The 20,308-nt window shown below is 40.9% G+C and overlaps 1 protein-coding gene across 3 annotated transcripts; it reads right to left on the minus strand.

Moving 5' to 3' along the window:
• Positions 1–3,342: 3,342 nt before the first annotated feature.
• On the minus strand, positions 3,343–13,925 carry macroh2a2 (macroH2A.2 histone). 3 transcript variants are annotated; one of them, XM_019881526.1, is made up of 10 exons: positions 13,823–13,925; positions 13,675–13,721; positions 9,029–9,206; positions 7,111–7,217; positions 6,593–6,790; positions 5,124–5,228; positions 4,902–5,001; positions 4,728–4,817; positions 4,390–4,564; positions 3,343–4,195 (listed from the first exon to the last, which is right to left on the minus strand). In XM_019881526.1, the coding sequence occupies exons 3-10, from the start codon at positions 9,198–9,200 to the stop codon at positions 4,030–4,032; spliced, it is 1,113 nt and encodes a 370-aa protein (XP_019737085.1). In that variant the 5' UTR covers positions 9,201–9,206; positions 13,675–13,721; positions 13,823–13,925; the 3' UTR covers positions 3,343–4,029. The 3 variants fall into 3 exon arrangements, with proteins under 3 accessions (XP_019737085.1, XP_019737096.1, XP_019737078.1); XM_019881537.1 differs by having other exon boundaries at positions 13,809–13,913; XM_019881519.1 differs by having other exon boundaries at positions 13,675–13,916.
• Between the last annotated feature and the right edge of the window lie 6,383 nt (positions 13,926–20,308).

Here is a 20,308-nt window from a genome sequence, read left to right on the forward strand (position 1 = left end):
GGTAAACCTTGATCAACACTATAAAGTAACAGGAACCTCCAAAGTCAGAGGCTGTTGTTTCAAGAACATTGGTCAAAGTTGTTATGATGTTTTCCACTGAGGGGAAAACTCAACTCAACTGTATTTATAGAGCACTTTCAAACAGCCATCGCTACATACAAAGTGCGGTACATGGAGCAATTTAACATATACAACAAACAGTAAAGCAAATCAGTAATAAAGATGGTAGAAAGCACCGAACAGCAAAACCAAGAACAAATCTAAGTCATGCTGAGTCAAATGCCAAAGAATACAAGTGAGTTTTGAGGCGGGTTTTGAAGATGGGCAGCGAGGAGGCTTGCCGAATGTTCATCTCTCAATATGTATCCTGTAAATTGTAGCTGCAAACCTTATAACCATGTCGAACATACCAACTCTGTGAGCGATGAACTCATCATGCAGTACTGATGAATTGGCATCAATCTGGATCCAGTCAATTGCTGTGATGGAGTAATGCCAGAATATTAAATGGGTACACAGTTGTGAATACCAAAACAGTATTTTGTAAAATATGCAGAAAGAAAACATGCTTTGTCCAGTTTAATTCCATTTTCATACTTATATGTCTATAACAATTAAAACTATATTAGCTACTTCTGAAAAAACGAGAGAGAACCGGCGAAAGTCAAGAAATTTTGTACCATCCAGGTTTTGATTTCTTCCAGGCAGGATAGAAGTGGCCTTAATGAGAAGGCGTCTTTTTTGCTCAGTGGGACATAGATCTGGCAGTCATCTGCATAGCAGTGGAAGGAAATACCATGTTTCCTTAAGATGGAACCCAATGGGAGCAAATACAGCGAGAACAGCAGAGGCCCCAGAATTGAGCCCTGTGGAACACCACATGACAGGGGAGCAGTGCGTGACTCAGAGCAGCCAAGGCTGACACAAAAGGTTCTGTCAGCTAAATAGGACTTAAACAACTCAAGAGCGCTACCGCCAATGCCCACCAAGTGCTGCAAACGAGTCAGCAGAATACTGTGATCCACTGTGTCAAATGCTGCAGTTAAAACCAATAAAACCCACCAAAACTGCCAGTTAACTTTGGTTACCTCATTTACAGTGAGTATGCAAAGTTTACACTAGTGCTGTCAAGCGATGACAAAAATTGTGAGATTAATTATGATCTGTAATTGATCTAATTAATCTATATTTTAATATCATCTAAAAATTGCTGAGAAACCCCCTATTTTCATTTTAACCCTGTAATGCCTGACCCATCAAGAAATAGCCAGAAAAACCTGATTTTTGGGAACTGAGATGTTCATTAACATGTCAAAAACAGAAGACTTTTCTGAGCAACACAAGTACTGAACACTGAACTTGCTTTGGAAAATAAAAAAATAAGAGACCCTTAAATCACAGTGCTGTAAGTCAGCACTTCAAAAATAACACTGCACATTATTGCAAAATAAAGTGCTGAAATAAACATCAACCACTTCTAGTAAGCTACAGAGGGCACAGCAGCTATGCTGACTTCATGCCTCGGACGCAGGGAGTTCTCGAGTTCAGGTTGCTACGACTCGCTACATTGCAATGCTTTCGGTGCTAACGCTACCTGTGGCTGCACTCGCGACGGGTGGGTGCTTTGCATTGATGTGGTAGGCTAAACTTGAGCTGGCTTTAGTGGGAAGCAAACTCCTTCTTTCAAATTAGGCACAACACGCTACTTTTTTCAATAGTGCAGTCAAGGCGTTTATTGAAAATAGATTTTCCATTCCTTGGGCGGAGAACTCCTCACCGCTGCTTAGCTGGCCCTCCCAACTCCAAAGGGAGCCTATCAGCTTCTGCTAAACACGCCCAAACATAAGGACAGCCAATCAATGTCCGCTTCAGGCTGTGACTGACAATTGTTTCCCCACCCGCAACTACTCGAACACAGGAAGCCAACACATAAAAACGGATATTATAAAAACGCAATTCACCTACAGAAACAATAAAGTTAGAGATTAAAATATAGATTTAAGCAATTAAAAACCATAATGTGCAAAAATATGATTGTAATTAATTATTTGCAATTACTGCGATAATTTGACACCTCCAGTTTACACACCCCTGGAGCGGGGGTGAGAGAGAGAGAGGCAGAGAGAGAGAGAGAGAGAGAGAGAGACAGAGACAGAGAGAGATCCACCATTAATGTGCCCTACAACCTGTATAACTCAACTGAAAAAAAAAATCTTAGTTTTTCAAAACAAGCATCTGAAATAACATGGTTACCCCAGTCTGCCCCACTAAAATGTGTTCAAAATTAAACAACCAGATTCAAACTCTTGTTAAATTGGAGTTAGCACACACCCGCCACCATTTAAAGTTGTTCTAGGAGGCTTTTCCTGACTTTGTTTTACTTCCTAGCAGAAGCCTGAAGGTCTTGTGCCAATACCGCCTCCAATCCCTCGACCTTGTCTTAGGTCCCTGGTGCAACTTAGAGGTAAAATCGGGCCTAAAAAAATCCAGCCCGACCTGGCCCGAGGGTATTAAAGCCCGACCCGGCCCGAGCCTGACCAATTAACTTGATTTGCAGGCCCGAGCCTGAAGCAAACCCGAAATTTCAGATTTTATTTGTGAGGACTCGGGAAGAGGAGCGGTGATTTATGATAACAAATGAAAGCCTGTCTTTTGTAACGAAATCTAAGTTAAACAAGACTGTATAAAAATTTACATCTTTTCTATTTCTGTTTCTGCAGAGGGTACGTGACAATTTTCCATCATTGACGAATTTTTTTTAAGAGTTAACGGGAAAAATTTAAGGCCGTCCGTCATTTTGATGAGTTGAAAATTGGGCCAAAAACCACAGCAGCAGTACATCCTTAAGAATCTAGCGCGGCACTTTAAGAGAGAGAAGCAGAGAGACAAAGAAGAACAATGGCGGGTGGTTAATAGACAGAGACAGGAAGGAGTTCTCTGGAATTGTCATTGCAAAAGTTTAGTACAGTACGTGTTGTGATGAGGCGACTTGTTTTTTTGCGAACCACGCTCTCTCGTGGCCAAAACTATTCATGGCCATGAAACGCCTCAGTGCACTAAACATATATTTATTTTAAAAAGTCAGCGAGAGAGAAGCCCGGCCCGACCCGGAGCAATGATTGACATTTTAGGCCCGGCCCGAATTTCGGGACGGGTCGGGCTCGGGCTTAAGATCTTACCTCAAGTGGAGCTGAATGGAAAATAGCCACAAAGCAGGACGATTCCACAGCCATGCTTCACTACGGTGTTCTTTTTGTGTTGACCAGTGTTATATTTGGACAAAAAGTGCAGCCTTGTTTTTTTGTGCTCTCAGTTCATTGAAATGACTCGTCTTCACGCAAATGATGTAAAACGTTTTATTTCAAAGCAGAATGACAACATTTTCTTTTTTTAAATAACTAGTGTATCAGAAACTACATAAGCCCAGAAATAACTTCTATTTCTACATGGAATGTAAAACCATCTGTGACACACCAACATAACAGTAAACTTCAGTTTAAATTATCTAATCTCTAAAGGAGAGCAACATACAATTTAGGTCAACAGCTTCCCTCTAACATTTCTTGATTTAACTGTCACCTACTTCTGTTATCCACTACAGTGCCATGAATAAGGATGTCCTCTTCTCAAATTCACACTTTTTTTTGCCTAGTTTCCCTTAAAGATGATCAAACATATGTAAATATTAGAAAAACATAAATGGTATATTTATTTATTAAGAGGGCAAAAACATATTCAAGACGACTTGGCCCTGTGTGGAAGAAGTAGCTTTGAATAGTCCCCCCCCCCTTTACAAATAAAATGTGTGATGTTTACTTTGTCTGATGGTGTTATACAAAGTGGGAAAACTCTGCTGGGAAAAAAAAATTACACACACACACACACACACACACACACACACACACACACACACACACACACACACACACACAAATATTTTTTTGGGGAGAAGAGGATAAGTTCTTTTTCACAGCACTGTACTGGCACCATCAGCATGACCAACAAAGAAAAACCAACAAGTCAAATTCCTCACTTGGAGTCCAACTTGGCCATTTCCTGAATGTATATTCCGATGCTCTCACTGTCAAACACAACAAAGTATATGTTTTTCAGAGAGGAGTTGGTGGATGACACAAAGTGGTTGGAGATGGCCTTGAGGATGAGCTGGGCAGCTGTCGGCTTTGGGAATCCATGCCTGTGGAGGAGGTTTACGGAAGAACAGTTGTTACAACAATGAAGCCTCTCAAATTCGGTTGGTCCCCTGCCGGGAAACCGGGCCGGGTTTCTATTTCATTTGTGACTAGATTTGAAGCTACCCCTCGGAAGTTGGCAGGACGCTTGATCAGAGACGCAGGTCAGTTATTTGCATAAAAGTGGGTGTGTCCTCACCGTCCAGCAGGGAGTGAAGGGAAAGCCAAAGACTTGAATTTCTTCTCCTCTGCAGCCGAGAGGCAGTTCTCCACAGTCTTTTCTAGATGCTCTTCACACTTGTCCGACCCCCACTGTGGAACGTTGCAGTGGATGATGACGTGGGCTGTCATTCCAATGGCCTGGCTCACTGCCACTGCGCGGGGGGGAAACGCACTGTTCAAGTTCAAAGATGTGCATTTTGCTCAACTGTCGACACGACACGCAAGCACAACACACAAAAGAACAAACGTTTATTCCGTACTTCTGATTTAACACACAATCGTCCAACATCAGTGTAGGATCAGTGCAATCGGTACCTGATGCCACCCCCAAAGGTCCCTGTGCTTTCCGTAGCTCCTTGACATCCTCCAGGAATTCTTGGCCTCCTGCCTTCTCCAAAGCGTTCCCTGCAAACACCAGCAGCAGCAGCAGCAGAAGATCAGGTGAATGCAAAAAGGCCGAACCATTTCTCCAAAGCGCTGCTTTCTCACCTACACCATCTCTGAGGTCCATCTCTGCATTTGTTGGGTTAATTATGGCATCTACCTTGATTGTTCCAATTTTGCCAATTTCAGTCACTGTGAGAGAAAGCTGTGGTTCCCAACCGTTAACGGCATCGTGTGAGTACAAGTTAGCATGAAAGCAGCTGACGTGACATTGGACCAAAGCAAAAAAAAAAAAAAAGAAATCCGGCCCTTATTATGCGGTATTACCTTTTGACCAAGGAACAGGCTCTTGGCTGAGAGGATGGTAAATCCATCTCCTGGGCCATCTTCCACCGTGGAGTTTGGTACAGATTCTTTGTCCTTTGCTGTGTTCTTTTTACCATGCAGAGGAACAAGAACGGCACCATGAAACAGAACACACACATTAACACTAAAGCTGAATGATTTAGAAAAATGATCCAAGTGTGAGTCCATCTGCGATTTTATATGCAAATGTTTTTACGTCCTCTTGCCATGTGTGATATTTATTTATTTATTTTTTTAAACAAAATACAGGCAAGAAATGTATCTGTTTGTATTGTAATAAAACAATACCAGATTTCTTGGACATACAGTAAATGTTTTCATCTTTATAGGTTATATTATGTTCCTGGTCTGCTTTTACTTGTTTTTTCTTCTCCAGTTACCTGGTGATGGGCTGGTGGGTGGAGCCTTCTGCTTCAAACCCGTTATGATGATTAGCAGGGTACTTGAGAGCGGCTCCCAAAGAGGGATGACATCAGATTATTGTTTGCTTTGCTCACAAGTGGGGGTTTTGTTGTTGTTTTTTTGGTCCTGCATGTCTGGTGTTGTGGGTATTTTTTGAGTTAAGAGTTCCTGTAAGTGGAACCTTCTGTTTTTGTCAAGCTTACTTCATCTCATCTTATTTTTTGTTAGTTTTGCGTCAGCAATTTGTCTTAGCCTATTTCAGTATGTACTTTCTAACTTGAGCTTTTGTACTTTTGTGTTGACTTTTTCCTCATGTGCTACGTGCTCCCTTTGTACTTTTTAATCCTATCACCGCTCTGATTTGTGAATAAAACAGCTCTCAACTGATATTGTGTTTTGCCCTCAACTCATTTTTGACACCTCGTAACAGGTTACGCGTAGGCTAAAATTACCATGAATAATATGAGACTTTATCTTCTTTAGTTAGAGCTGTTACAGTAACTTAGTAAACACTTGGACTTGCAGTCTTAAGCATTCACGCCAACAAAATTGCGACCAAACGAGCAAAAACTGGAATCAGTAAATCAAACGTCAAATTACAACGATAATAGCAACAAATCTACGGCTTTATCACTTCAACGGTCAGGAAAAATATATGTGGACTGAACTTAACTCATTCAGTACCAGCCAATTCTAGACCAAGTCTGAAAAGACGTTTAAAACCGTCTTTGGGAGTGAATGAGTTAAGTACTGCATTTATCTAGACACAATATAAATGTATCATATAAACAATAATAAAGCCAACCAGCTGACCAAAAATAATGCTTTTTTTAAACTTCAGCCTTTGCGATTTGAAACTTGCATTCTATGACATTGCAATGTCAATTTGATTTTGATTCATTGTTCAGTTCAAATTGACACCTGAAGCAAAAGCATTACAGAGAGCTACAAGTGAAGTCAAACTTGGCCTGGGTCGCGACTGTTTCTCGTGCACACATGAAAGGAAGGGACACACTCAACTGACCGACCTTTGGCTTTCGCCCTCGTTTGCCTTTAACCTTTTTCGAGGGTTTGACGGCTTTGGTGCTTTTGGTGCGTAATGCCTTCTTCTCGGGGATGGATGCCTGGCTGTCCGCTTTGACTCGGCTTCCTCTCTTCTTGGAAAGAAGCTCCGGGTGAATGCGAGGCAGGACTCCGCCGTTTGAGATGGTCACGCCACGAAGAAGCTGGAAAACATGCAACTCTGAACCAACTCATCGGGAAAGGTACTTCTTACGACAATGTATGTTCTCAATTTTTCGTAGATATGATGACGTAGCTCACGTCAAAAACACCCCCTTCTATAATGCTGAACTGGGAAGTGGGGCTATAGTATAGCCCCACTTCCCAGTTCAGCCGCTATACAGTACATACGCGAATGTCTTCCATGTAACATGCAAGGTATTTTTAAGTTGAAAATCATACCTTCATTTGACTTGAACATCATCTTTATCGTAAAATGGTAACTACCAACAGCAAGTGGTTGCTCATAGAATGTTGTACCTACCTGATTAAGCTCCTCATCGTTGGCCACAGCCAGCTTAATATGTCTCGGAGTGATTCTGCCTTTCTTGTTGTCCCGCGCGGCATTTCCGGCCAACTCCAAAATCTCAGCTACAAGGGAGAAGGCAAGTGGAAATCCACGACATGTACAACATGTTAATTTTCATTTTAATTCATGTCGTTTGTGATGCCCATTGTCTTGGGAACAGTTGGAACGAAGACGAGCCGATTCGTTTTCTATCTCTCTTACAGGGCAATGTGGACTACTGAACGAGAAGTGTGGGCCTCCCTGTGAATGAAATAGTCAAACGTGTAATCTCAATGACCAAAATGCATGCAAGTACGGGCGATCAAGACAGCCACTCCCCAGTATATAGATGAGGGATAGGCAACACTTTTTTTTTCAGTGCAAAGGGCTCTCGCGCATAAAAACATGACCATTAAAGGACGGCACTACACCTCTGACCAAGAAATCGTCATTAAGTTCAAGGACTCACTTTGTACTTTTTTTTTAAATCACAAAAAAAACAACTCAACTAAAATTGTATTACTGCGATACTATGTTTGTCCTGCATATTATTCCAAATCCACAGAAAAATATAAAGCCTACTCACATTGTAGTGTAAGGCACTATAAAACCCAATGTCAGCACAACAAAGACATGTCTGCCATCTATTGGTGATTGGTAATAAAACAACTTAGAAACGACAGTCGACCCCTGCGTATTTGCAATTTGGTAGTTCACATATTTGCAGAATTGTCATTTTTCTTAAATATATTTATTTAATGCATGTTACATTCAAATTTAGATTGTAAATTTAAATGTTTAATATTTTTTACATATTAGATATTTTTCCCCAGGATATTTTCCTGCTAATTCCTCCCATGTTTTTGTTTTTATTTTTTTAAGAGAAATAAATATTGAATGTTTATCAGCGTAATTATTTGGGGCCACTCAGTGTGGTGCTTGCAGGCCGCCACTTGGCCATCCCTGATATAGATAATGTTATTTAAAACAATTCTTAAAGAAATGCGACACAATGCACGCGAGTACGTAGCACACAAAGTGTCAGTGACGATTCAATGTGCACAGCAGGGAGAAAAAGAGTAAAGATTATTGATCAATTTATGGAGATAAAACTATAAATATTTCATATTCAATATTGTGAGAACTTGTTGATTTCAAGTGAGAACTTGTTGATTTCATCTCATTTATTTATGACATTTGTTCTTGTGGCACGGTTGGCCTGACACAGACATATGGTGGCTCCGGGCCATCGTTTTCAGGTCGGACCCCTTTTCAGATGAAAATATAAACAGTGATATTGGATGTTGGTAACTTGAAATGTAAATAGTGCTAAAATATCTCATTTTGGTACGTATACGGAATTGGGAAGTTAGTTCTTCAGTGTATATATATTCATTCAAGGAGGAAAACAGGGAGAAGGTACTTCTTGAAGAAAAAAATGAAATCTGCTTTGTTGTGAATGTGGGAAAAGTAAAAATACATTATTAGTTGAGAAAAGTGAAAGGGGTCTTAATAATTTCAGAATGCACAAGATACACCCCGGACTGGTCACAGTTCATCCAACAATTCATACTTGCGTGTGCAAAATTGTGCACCATTGGACAAATTTGTTTTTAATCTATGTAGCATGTATGTTTTTAGGCACATGAGGGCCTAAAGTTAACCAAGATTTCACTGTTCCCCTACAGCTATACAAATTCATTACATTAAAAAACATTTTTAAAAAAGATTATAAAATCAAACTTTGGTAACATAATATATGCCAACAGGAAGAAATTACTATCGGGTGGCAGTCCGAAGTGATAAAGATGAGCGGGCACCGTTCGAGGTTTGGCACACTAAATGTAAACGGAGGGCAGCCTTTTTGGATAAACACATTGTGCTGTCACCCTACCTGCCAAGTATTCGATGACTGCTGCCATGTAGACAGGTGCTCCCATGCCGATGCGATATTTATGTGTGCCGGTGCGCAGATACCTCATCATTCGGCCAACAGGGAAGATGACCCCTGCCCGAGATGAGCGGGACAGCTTGGTGACCTTCTTTTTCCCCCCTCTGGCAGACATCTCCTTCTGCGGCACCAAACGGGGTAAGAGACAAGAATTCAAGGATATCAAAAGGACGCACACTGTACCTTTCCAAATATATAAAAGGACGGTTTCAAGTGAGACAGTCATGCAGGGCTTCGCTTAACAGTTTATTATTGTGGGCGTAGAACTGCACTGCATACTCAAGAGTGGTGTTTGTAATATTTTAGTTATTTGATTATATGAGTAGGCAAAATATCAACAATATGTAATATTACTCAGTTATTTAATAACAAGTAAAAGGTTGATTTTGGACACATGACTCACATGCTTGTTAAAACTGAAAGGCATTTCAACTCTAAAACCATAAACCAGAAGTGTCTTTTTTTTCCGCAGGCCACATTGGAATTACAGCTTCAAATGGCCATTCTGACTGTAAAATACAGTAAATGTTTAATTATCTTATCATATTAATACATGGGCGGCCCAGTGGTTCAGTGGTAAGCGCGTCGACCTCACAGTGCAGAGCAGAGTCACAGGGTTCAATTCCAGCTCCGGCCTCCTTGTGTGGAGTTTGCATGTTCTCCCCGGGCCTGCGTGGGTTTTCTCTGAGTACTCTGGTTTCCTCCCACATTCCAAAAACATACATGGCAGGCTGATTGACCATTCCAAATTGTCCCTCGGTGAGCGTGGATGGTTGTTCGTCTTTGTGTGCCCTGCGATTGGCTGGCAACCGGTTCAGGGTGTCCCCTGCCTACTGCCCGAAGACGGCTGGGATAAGCTCCAGCGTCTGTCGTTCAACTTGAGAGGCATTCATGACCGCCTCTGAAAAATGTAAATTAACTATTACTGTACTTAAATAAAACTACGAAAATTGAAAATAATGCATCAAAACAGAAAATCAAGCGAGGAAATCACAAAATAAATTCTATATCCCCCCCCCTACAGAATTTATTTTGTGATTTCCTCGCTTGATTTTCTTCGTGGTTTCATTGAAGTAAAAATTAATTTACGTTTTTCGTAGGCGGCCATGAACGCCTCTCGAGTGGAACGGAAGAAAGCACGGAGACGGACAAAGACGTACAGTACCTGTACTTGATGAGACTGTGAAAGAGACGGACAAAGACGTACAGTACCTGTACTTGATGAGACTGTGAAAGAGACGGACAAAGACGTACAGTACCTGTACTTGATGAGACTGTGAAAACCATTAATAAAGTCTGCGTTTAAAAAAAATAATAAAACCACAACCACAGCTCTCATTTTTTCAACAAACTCAGGTGTGTCTTTGACCGTCTCCTTCCCTTCTTTTCTTCCGGTCAACTCGAGAGGCGTTCATGACCGCCTCCGAAAAACGCATGGCATTTCCTTTATCGTAGCTCCACCAGTACGATCAGATAAGTAAGATAAGAAAACCTTGAATAGTCTCACAATGGAGAAATTCCCACTTCACAGCAGCAAAGTTATGAGAGGAAGAAGTAGAAGAACAAAATAAATAGGAGCTGCTGGAAAGGCAGCCACTCTCGCGGTGCCATCTTGAAGTCAAAATAACACAACAACATGTCAGTCGTAGTTATTTATTCCTTTGTTGTGTATTCACAAATGATGAAATCACAATATAAATTCTGTAGGGGGCGGGGGATTTAGAATTTATTTTGTGATATCCTCGCTTGCTTTTCAGTTTTGATGAATTATTTTCAATTTTTGTAGTTTCATTAAAGTACTGTAATCGTTAGTTTGGGTTGTTCGGAGGCGGTCTTGAACGCCTCTCGAGTCGAACGGAAGAAGCCACGGAGACAGACAAAGACGTACCTGTATTTGTTGAGACCGTTTTAAAAAATGAACACCACAGCTCTCCTTTTTTCGGAGCTGCAACACAAAGTTATTTAATAAAGCACTGAACCAACAGCAAGTTGTAACATTGGAAGCATGTCTCCAGGAAGGAGCCATCTTGGAGTCGACGTATTACCGTAATGAACATATAAAAGACACACCGGATTTTAAAGCGCTCGGTGAGCTTTTAAGAAAATGGAAGACTTTTTGGTGCGCCCTATAGTGCGGAAAATACCGTACATATTCACAACAAATTGATGGATGACTACTTTTGAAATCAGAAGTCAAGCATCATGTTTTTTTCATGTTAATAAAAATAACCAAATCCTTGCAAAATCTTAACGTTTTGATGAAACAGAAATGGCCATTCCGTTCCTGGGACAGTACGTCACGGACGGACACCCATTTTGGAGATGGAGGACTTGAATTTTTTTTTATTTTTTTGAAGGATAGTCTACTCAAGGACGGAAGTACGTTTTTGTCTGTTCCTGTAATCGTCCCTAACCGGGTCTCGTACCTACGGATACCCATTTCCCTAAAACGACTAACAGAAACACGCCCAGCCTGTCTTGCGTGTGTAATCCGCCAATACACTACTTCTGACCGAAAGTGATGCGCCGCTTTGTCTTCATGCGTGTTGACCGTTTTTGTATGCGGGAGGGAGTGACTTAACTTCGCTTCAAGTAGACAAAGAAGAGAAGCACTCGTTCTCCATCCAAAGAAAGTTTACACATTGCCAATCAGTCTGGTGACCGATGGTGGTTGTGTTGACAGCTGAACGCTATCTTGGTTGACACTTCAACAGTTGTAAACGATTCAATCCAGCTGGCTGTTTTTTTTTTCCTTTTTAATTTTATTTGGCTGCGTCCGCTTTTTTATTTGCATGCATGTGACGTACTATGCACGTTTTCGACACCGACGCAAGGCGGCCAAAAGTTCATTTCAACCTACTTGGGCAAAATGGGTTAAGGACAAAAATTGCCTTGGAACACTGATCACCCAACTGCGTGTACTGCTTTGGGAATTGCTGGCAGAGCACTGGAAGGTGTGGGTGGACTTATTTATTAAATACAACACCCCACACTCAAGCTCCGCTGCTGTGGAAAGGGTTTTTTCAAAAGCCAAGGACAATCCTCAGGCCAAAGAGGACGGCCCTGACCAGTGTCAGGTTTGACAAGCTGGTCTTCCTCAAGGGGAATATGTCCCGTTTGAGTAGTTTGGGGAGGATAAGCAGCAAGGGGCCGAACGCAGCTAATGAGCTTTAAATAATATGCATGAATGAAGAATCCTCTGCCATTAGCCTCTCTTCCTCGGCGTCATGGACAGATACTTTTTTTGGGGGGTTGAGGGGGGACAGACAGGTGAAACGTTAGGATGGAAGCGCTTTAAAAGGACACAGACTAATAGGGAGGCAGGACGACTATTTTATTAATAAGGACAGAGGGACGATGATGGAAGGGTGTCTGGGTCGCAGACACACGATGGACCTGCAAAATAGGTTAAAGTGCCCATCTGTTATTAGACATTACAATTTAAAATTTTGGTAAAGATTTTTGGAAGAATTATGGAAGTTTCTCCACATGATTTGATTTTGCGGTCCACATAAATTGGTGCAGACCTCCAGTTTGACACCGATGCCATAAAAAAATTCTTGTATCATCTATCTTGATCAATTAATTAACTAATCACTCAAGTTTTAATCTATTCTATGCTTCCTACTTTACAGAGACAGTTTGGGTCAGGCTTATAGCAGGAAAACTTGAGGGATCCACACAGCACCTTTTTGTGGCCCGTCAGGCACAGAACAAAAATGTAAAAATCTAAGTTAAAAAAACAAACAAACTGGTATGCATTTTACACTGTCCATCTGCCAACTGAGAAGGAAGTGGAGGCTTCAACATGTTTTGCTTTTTCATAACCTGATAATGGAATGGCCAGGTGTCCCAATTCGTTTGTCCATTTACGTCACGTCCACCGTGAGTAGGAAGCAATAATATCGGGTCTAGGTTTTTTTTTTTAATGTGTTTTTCGGAAAAAATTGATAACGTCTGTAATGTATAAAAGGTTATTGGCCCTCGGTATTGCATTATTTCGGAACACGACGACGTATGTCGACGCTATTTGGTTGTCGTGCATCATGTTCGTGTTCGCACTAACTCGCACGGGTTCTCTGGGGCTGAAAGGCTGGCATTTCAGTGGAGGGATACAGGCACAGTTCACTCAGCCAATGGAAGAGAACGGGGCAAAGCACAACTCAACGTAGCTAGGCAGACGCTCGATTTAAGCATTTCAGCCATTTACTTTGTACAAAAGCTATCCCCAGCAGTTAATGGCTTGAGCGACTCGTGCAACACTTACAAACACTAAGCAAACAACGTAATGCAGTGCCAATATATGTCTATACCTATACATTTATATGTACATACATGAAGAAATAGCGAGTTGGCTGTGTCATATTACTCCGCACATCTCGCGAGCTTCGACTGTTAGTTATTCTGATACATTTTGTTCAATAACACACTTCAAGAAGGCCATTCCCGCCCACTTATTTTCTCATGTACAGCCCCAGTGCTCACGACAACCTCATCAGGCAATGGAGACTAGGAAGAGAACGTGTCCCCGCCTGCCAAACATGAGGCGCCGATGCGTGAAAATTAGACAAATGGTCCAAGTTTCCTACCTGTTTTTCTGTCCTCCTGTCACTCGACACACGCGCCCTCGTTGCTCCTGAAGAGAACACAGCAGATGAACCAACACACCCCCAGCCAAAGAAAGCCAAAGTCTTAATCTGAATTCGCTGCTCGTGTGTACTATCTAAGGTTAATTACCCTCAAGCCCCTCTTAAAAAAATACAGCAAGAAGGACACGCGCAAGCTGTATGGAGGCTGTCTCTGTGCTACTGATGCTGGAAAGGGGAAAAATTCAATACCGGAGAAAAGTCGATAAAACACCCCCCCCCCCTCCACTCCCCGTAGCGACATTCCAAAAGAAACGTTTGATCAACGGCGATGTGATTTGAACGTGTTAAATCAGGCAGATTGGAAACAAAACAAAAATAATTGCACCTTTTGATCTGTGGAGCAGCTATAAAATGATCACGAAGATACAGCAATTTCGCACAACACGCAATTTGAGACTCATTGTAAAATTTGACAACTACAGTATCAATCATGTTTGAACTAATGTAAGCAGCATCGTTTTTCTAATCACGTACCTTTATATCTAAAATAGAATGCCAAAACGGACCTAAAATTTGGGAGAAAAATGTCTCTGCAAGCCTCTTGTAATTCCATTCAGTTTGTTGTTACGATGTATTTTTCAAGTTATTACATTTTTTACACGTTAAAACAAGACAAACAGGCAACGTTAATTTATAGAGGTGTCAAGCAACATGGATAATTCATACAATTAAATTGGTTTGAGTGAAGGTGAGAGTCTAGAGTTAGCAGCAGCAATCAGATAATCAGTGTGCATTCTAGATGGATTTATAAAGGTGTACATATTATTGAATGTTATAATATTAGTTTCATTTATTGCTATATGTAATACCTAGTAATGCACTAGAACTAGCTAATAGTATCTGTACTAGGTTTCCTATGGCTGGGTGCTTAGTGAGACATGCCATGATTTGCTGACAAGCAACAGGCTGTGATTCAACATTGCAAGCTCGTTTGGTGGGCTGTGTGTAATATTTGACATTTGACTTTAGCCAAATGTGAATTTATAGACATCTGTTGTTGATATTTGCACTTATACAATATATTTTTTACATTTGTAAATAACACGAATTAATTTTGGCCAATTTTGTCATCTTGTGATCTGTGAATGCACAATTACCTACCAATAAAGATGAGTGATGACATGCCAATGAAGTCGTACTTTTTGCACCATGGCAATAAAAACAGCTCTACTTCTCCAGCAAACCCGGCACCTCCCTCCCACCCTCATCCCTTTCTCACTGTCTCTCAGAAATCAAATCTTGGTTCACCCATAATTTCCTCAAGTTAAACAGCAATAAAACAGAACTCCTCCTCGTCGGTACCAAATCTACTCTAAAAAAAGCCGACAGTTTTTCCCTCAAAATTGATAATTCCACTGTATCTCCTTCCCCGGTCCACGTATTTCCACCTTCGTAACATCAATCGGCTCCGTCCCTCACACACTCCTCACACCACTGCTATCCTTGTTCACAGTCTCGTCACCTCCTGTATCGACTACTGAAATTCACTTCTCTTCGGTGTCCATCACAAATTCCTCCATAAACTTCAACTTGTTCAGAATTCAGCAGCCCGGATCATCACGAGACCCCTCTCCTTCCATCACATCACTCCCATCCTCCGACAGCTCCACTGGATCCCTGTCAAATTTAGAATTAATTTCAAATTACTTCTCTATACATTCAAAGCCATCCATAACCTTGCCCCCCCTATCTGTCAGATCTTCTTCAAATTTCCATTCCCTCTCGCGCACTCAGGTCCTCATCCTCCCTCCACCTTTCTCTACCCTCTGCCCGTCTCAGTACAATGGGGTGCAGAGCCTTCAGCCGCTCTGCCCCCAAACTCTGGAACTCACTTCCACCCAATATTCGTAATATTGACTCTCTTTCCACGTTCAAAACCCAGCTCAAAACCCACCTATTCATACTTGCATATCCACCTTAAATCTTTCTCTTCTTTGTTTATAATTTCATCTGTGGTTTTATTTGCTCTTGGTGTAAAGTGTCCTTGAGTGTTGTGAAAGGCGCTTGCAAATGAAATGTATTATTATTATTATATTATAATATTGAACTACCAGTTGTCATCATATCTTCCGCACCATGAAACACACGTTTAATGCTCAGTCGTACACATGGCACATGAATGTGTTTGCCTTGCTGGCCTACTAAATGTGGTCATATTTAATGGCCATATATAGTTGAAACGGGTAGACCCAAGCTTTTGTCCCTAAAGTCAAGTCAAAATTGTCATGGGGTGGATTCATCTGATTAATAATAATTTTACAAAAGCGAGATTCATCAGAAGACTGCACTTTGATTATCAGGACAACTAGAATATATTGAAAATGAAATTTATTTCCGTATGACTGCCAGGGGCGGTGCTTGAAGCAATGAATGATCTCAGTCTTTGCCATGGTTGTTTTAATTAATGAAAAAATTACAGTCAAAAAAATAACTTCATTAACTAAAAATATGATGTTTTAAAAAATGAAAACTCACTACAACTGAGTCTTACGTTTATAAACTACCCCAAACTAACTACTGTATAATTATAGCTAAAATGTCCTTTGTTTTCATCTTTGTCAATTAAAATAAAATATGAGTTTCAGAATTAATTTTAGGTGTATTTCTTTTTGCCGTATGCCCTTACAGAGAAGGAACGTCAAACAATCGTTTGAGAATTGTAATTTACTTTTCTTACTTGCACAATAATTAATGCCCCCCCCCTTTTTTTTTTATCTTGCAAATGACAAAGACTATTAGAAAAATAAAACTAATGCTCAAACTAATAAAACCGAAACTAAAACAAAGCATTTCTGAAAGAAAGAAAAATAACAAACCTGAATACTTAAAAATAACTGAATCTAAAATAACAAAAGTTTAAAAAAAAAAACTACCTTATGTGAAAAAAAATCCCAAACTATATAACCATGGTCTTTGCACATGTTTTCTGCAATTACCTTCAGACATGTATAATGTATTTCGAAAGAAATCTCTTAATTCTCTTGACAGGGTCTTCAAATGATGAGGATCAGATGTGAAGGTGGAAGAAGTAATGGTGGAATGCTCAGCCTTTGCTGATAACAAAACATAATAGACAAAAATCAAGAAAAAACAAATCTACAATACAAGAGGCTGCCAATCTCTTCAGTACTCCCTCTAATGCACAGATTCGGCCGGCCGCATCATTTTATGTGGCGCCCCGAAAGAAAATCATGCGTGTCAACTTGCATGGTCCTTGCTAAAAAATGGTCCGAAATGTCAAAGTGTGATGTGTAATAAATGACGTTGAGATTTTGCAATAATTTGGTTACCCATAAAAGTAATAATGCAATAACGCGATTAAACACTTTTCAAAAGCGGCCCGCGACGAAAATGAGTTTGACACCCCTGCTCAAATGAATCACTCCTGGCGGCCTACAAGGCTTGTGGGATTCATCTTGTAAAATAAAAATAACTGAGGATATTTTCCAGGATAAGCTTCCTTGAAATCCAGAGTCATTTCTCTGAACTGTATGTCACCTAGTCCATGAGGTGCTGGAATCCCCATACTAGACACCTGACACCGAAGATCTTCTTTACTGTGAAGGCCGGGTGACCACACTGAGACAGTCAAAAGCCTGCTCTGGTTCCCCTTTGGCTCCAGTAAGGCTATTAATCCTGACCAAAATAAACAATTCAAAAAATATGTTCAAGCCGTTTATTTTCACCTTTTCAACGAGTTCATTTGAATTTTTGCACTGGAGATGGGGGTAAGTGGGCTGTGAGATGCCTGATCCAGCAGATGAAGCTGAAGAGGAAAAAAAAATGGCTTCAGTGGCTTCCAACCAAAAAAATTCTGTGGCCCAGTTTCCTGTATGGATCTCAAACAAAACCACAATTATATTAATCTGGTTTAATTGAATTCACACTAATTAAATGATTCACCTGTAATCTGACATTTACTAATTCGAAACTTTCAGATTCAGGTAATCAAGTGGTAAAAAAGGTGAGGGTGCGCTGAAAACCTTTAGTGGAATATTTCAAAAATTTTAATTGTGTGTGTGTGTGTGTGCGTGTGTGTGTGTAATAAAAGGGAAAAGGAAACAATCCAAAAACTGTTTTTGTGAAAATGAGAAGAAGCAGTTGAACGAAAGAATTTCAAAATGCCCCGCAAGAGACCAATATTACGTTCTACGCCATCAAAGGCTGAGCGTGCATCACTGACTCAAAATAGCGGGAGACAGACCAGTGTGGTTGTGAAGATTTGCTTTTTTAGGATGGAGTCGTTTTCGGTTTTTGAATATTTTCAAACAGTACAGTTGAACCTCGTTGCAGTGTACCTCGAGGGACATCACGAAATCTGGACGTTGTAGCGGTAGTTCGTTGTAACCATTTACAACAAAATGGCCACCAAGTATGATGTATTATAAAGTATTAACATTTATACATTAAAAAACACAAACGTAATGCAGTATAAACATGTCAATTACGTGTACATAGTATGAAGAAAAAATGATTTTATAAGACATGAAACAAACAACTATAGCGTTCCTACTTTCATCTTTGAAAACATTCAGTCAGCAAATGAAAAGTGCCTTCTCCAGTTCAGGATATGCCGCGCCCCAAAGCCATTTACGATCATCTCAATCTGTTGGCCTTGAATTCTGCCATGATTTTGTTGCCATTATGGATGATTGTCAAAATTGTTGACTTTGCCAATTCATAGTCTCGACTGAGCTTCATCTCGGAGGTTCTCTTTCCCTTTCAAAAGTGAGAGACAATTTCAGCATTCACACACAGCGAGATTTTCTTCCGTTTACCAGACATGTTTTCAGACGATGTGCTCAGGGCTGCGCCGTGCCTCCAGAAGTACAACGATGTACTAGATGATCAGTAGCATCGCAAAGCAACGGAGGGCAATCCCGCGCTGTACATTTTGTTCAGAAGCAAGGTTGCGGCGGTAGTTAACTTTGTTGTAACGAATTTTGTGGGAAAAATCTTGTCCTTATAATGAAGTTTACGTTATAAAGGTATTCGCTGCAGGCAAAATCGGAAAATGGAAAACTAATTGAAATCGTGGCTTTGAAATGTGAACAGTTTAAGCGTGAAAACATTATAAACGGGGTACCTTGAAAAGAGGTTTGCCGGTATCAACATGCCTAGCTGGTGTGTGTACGGGTGTACGAATCGGAGTAGAAGAGAGTCCAAATGTTCCACAAGAGGAAACAGGCCATTTCAAGAGACCTGAAAAGCATGTGTCGGTATACTAGTTAACACAGACTGAACCGAGGACATCATCAAGGATTGCCTGCGTTTGCGGTGCTCATTTCGTATCTGGTTATCGTGGCCATTTAGTTGAATTTAACCTCTTGAAATGTTGAGTAAGTGAACAGGAGTGAAATGGAATAATAGCAAGATGTGGTTCTAGTGCTATCTAGTAACTAGTCACTAACTTATTCAGCTATGAGCTTTAAAGTACACTTGCTACATAAAACTCAAGCTCCCATTAGAGTTTGTAATGTCTACCTTTGCCGTTTTTCCCTGGGCATCCTAAAAAAACGTCAGCAACTTTAAAAAAAGTGCTTAAAAGTGGATAAATTGAGCTAGTTAGTGAAAAATGGACCCTCCCAGCCGAATAATACCGCTTGAGTCGTTTTTGTGATCTTTTACAGTTAGTCGGCTTGTGTACATATTAACCCTTTCAGGGACAACGGTTACTACAGTGGACAGTTTATCATGTTATCAGGTTACAGGGTGCATGAAAGGGTTAATGAGCCCTGCTGTTCTTTCTGCTTCAACAATGTGCATGCATCCTGATTAAATCATCTTTGTTAACATACTGAAAATGGGTCAATACTGGAGACGACAAACATCACGATTCAGTAGCAGAAAAAAAAAAAAAAAAAGAAATGCATTGACCAGGAACATACTGTGACCAAAAGTTGGCAAAGCAGTATTTGTTGACAAGGGCTTGGAGGGGGGCTGTTGACATGCGTCAAATCCGAGTCGTCGGGGTGGGGTGGGGAGTTTGACCAGCCCGAAAAAGGTCCAGCCGTTTAGGAAATTCCCAAAGTTCCCCAGGGCCACCATGCCCCTGTCATGGGCTGAGATTATGAATTCATATAGTTAAAATCAAAATGCTACCAACAGGACCCTCCATCTGTTGTGTTCAATCAAACGTGTGGAGTCGGACTCTGTGTTCACTGCCGTTCATTGTCAGGAGACACATTTTTATATCAACGCTTTTCGGCAACTGCCCACTTTACGGCCGTGACGTCACGCCGTCGTAACATGACCCTGTGGCTGTGGTTACATGCCACATTCACCCCCCTTTTTTAAAGTGCAAAACATATTAACAGCACACAACTTAAAGGCCAGAACGTGGCCAACCTATCTGGGTAAACAGGGTAGAGTACCTGTTTACCTGCATAGCCATGTGGTTTATTCTGTCCTTAATTCAGACTATGCGCTAACCTAAGCCTGAATTAAGGACATAGTCCTTGAGGTACAGGGGCTGTCGACGAGCCCGAACAGGGCGGAGCCTCGGTCCGAGGGCGTCACCTGGCACCTCGGGTTCGGGTGGAATTCCCGGGGTTACCGGAGGGAAATCCCAGTC

The sequence above is a fragment of the Hippocampus comes genome, unplaced genomic scaffold (genome assembly GCF_001891065.2).
Source record: "Hippocampus comes isolate QL1 unplaced genomic scaffold, H_comes_QL1_v1.1 scaffold231, whole genome shotgun sequence".
NCBI lineage: Eukaryota > Metazoa > Chordata > Actinopteri > Syngnathiformes > Syngnathidae > Hippocampus > Hippocampus comes.

Coding starts and splice junctions, on each gene's coding strand:
- macroh2a2 (XM_019881526.1), bottom strand. CDS start 9,200: ATGTCTGCCAGAGGGGGGAAAAAGAAGGTCACCAAGCTGTCCCGCTCA. Junction 5,002..5,123: donor GCCTGTTCCTTGGTCAAAAG/GTAATACCGCAT, acceptor TGGGAACCACAG/CTTTCTCTCACAGTGACTGA. Junction 4,196..4,389: donor CCTTCACTCCCTGCTGGACG/GTGAGGACACAC, acceptor CCTCCTCCACAG/GCATGGATTCCCAAAGCCGA.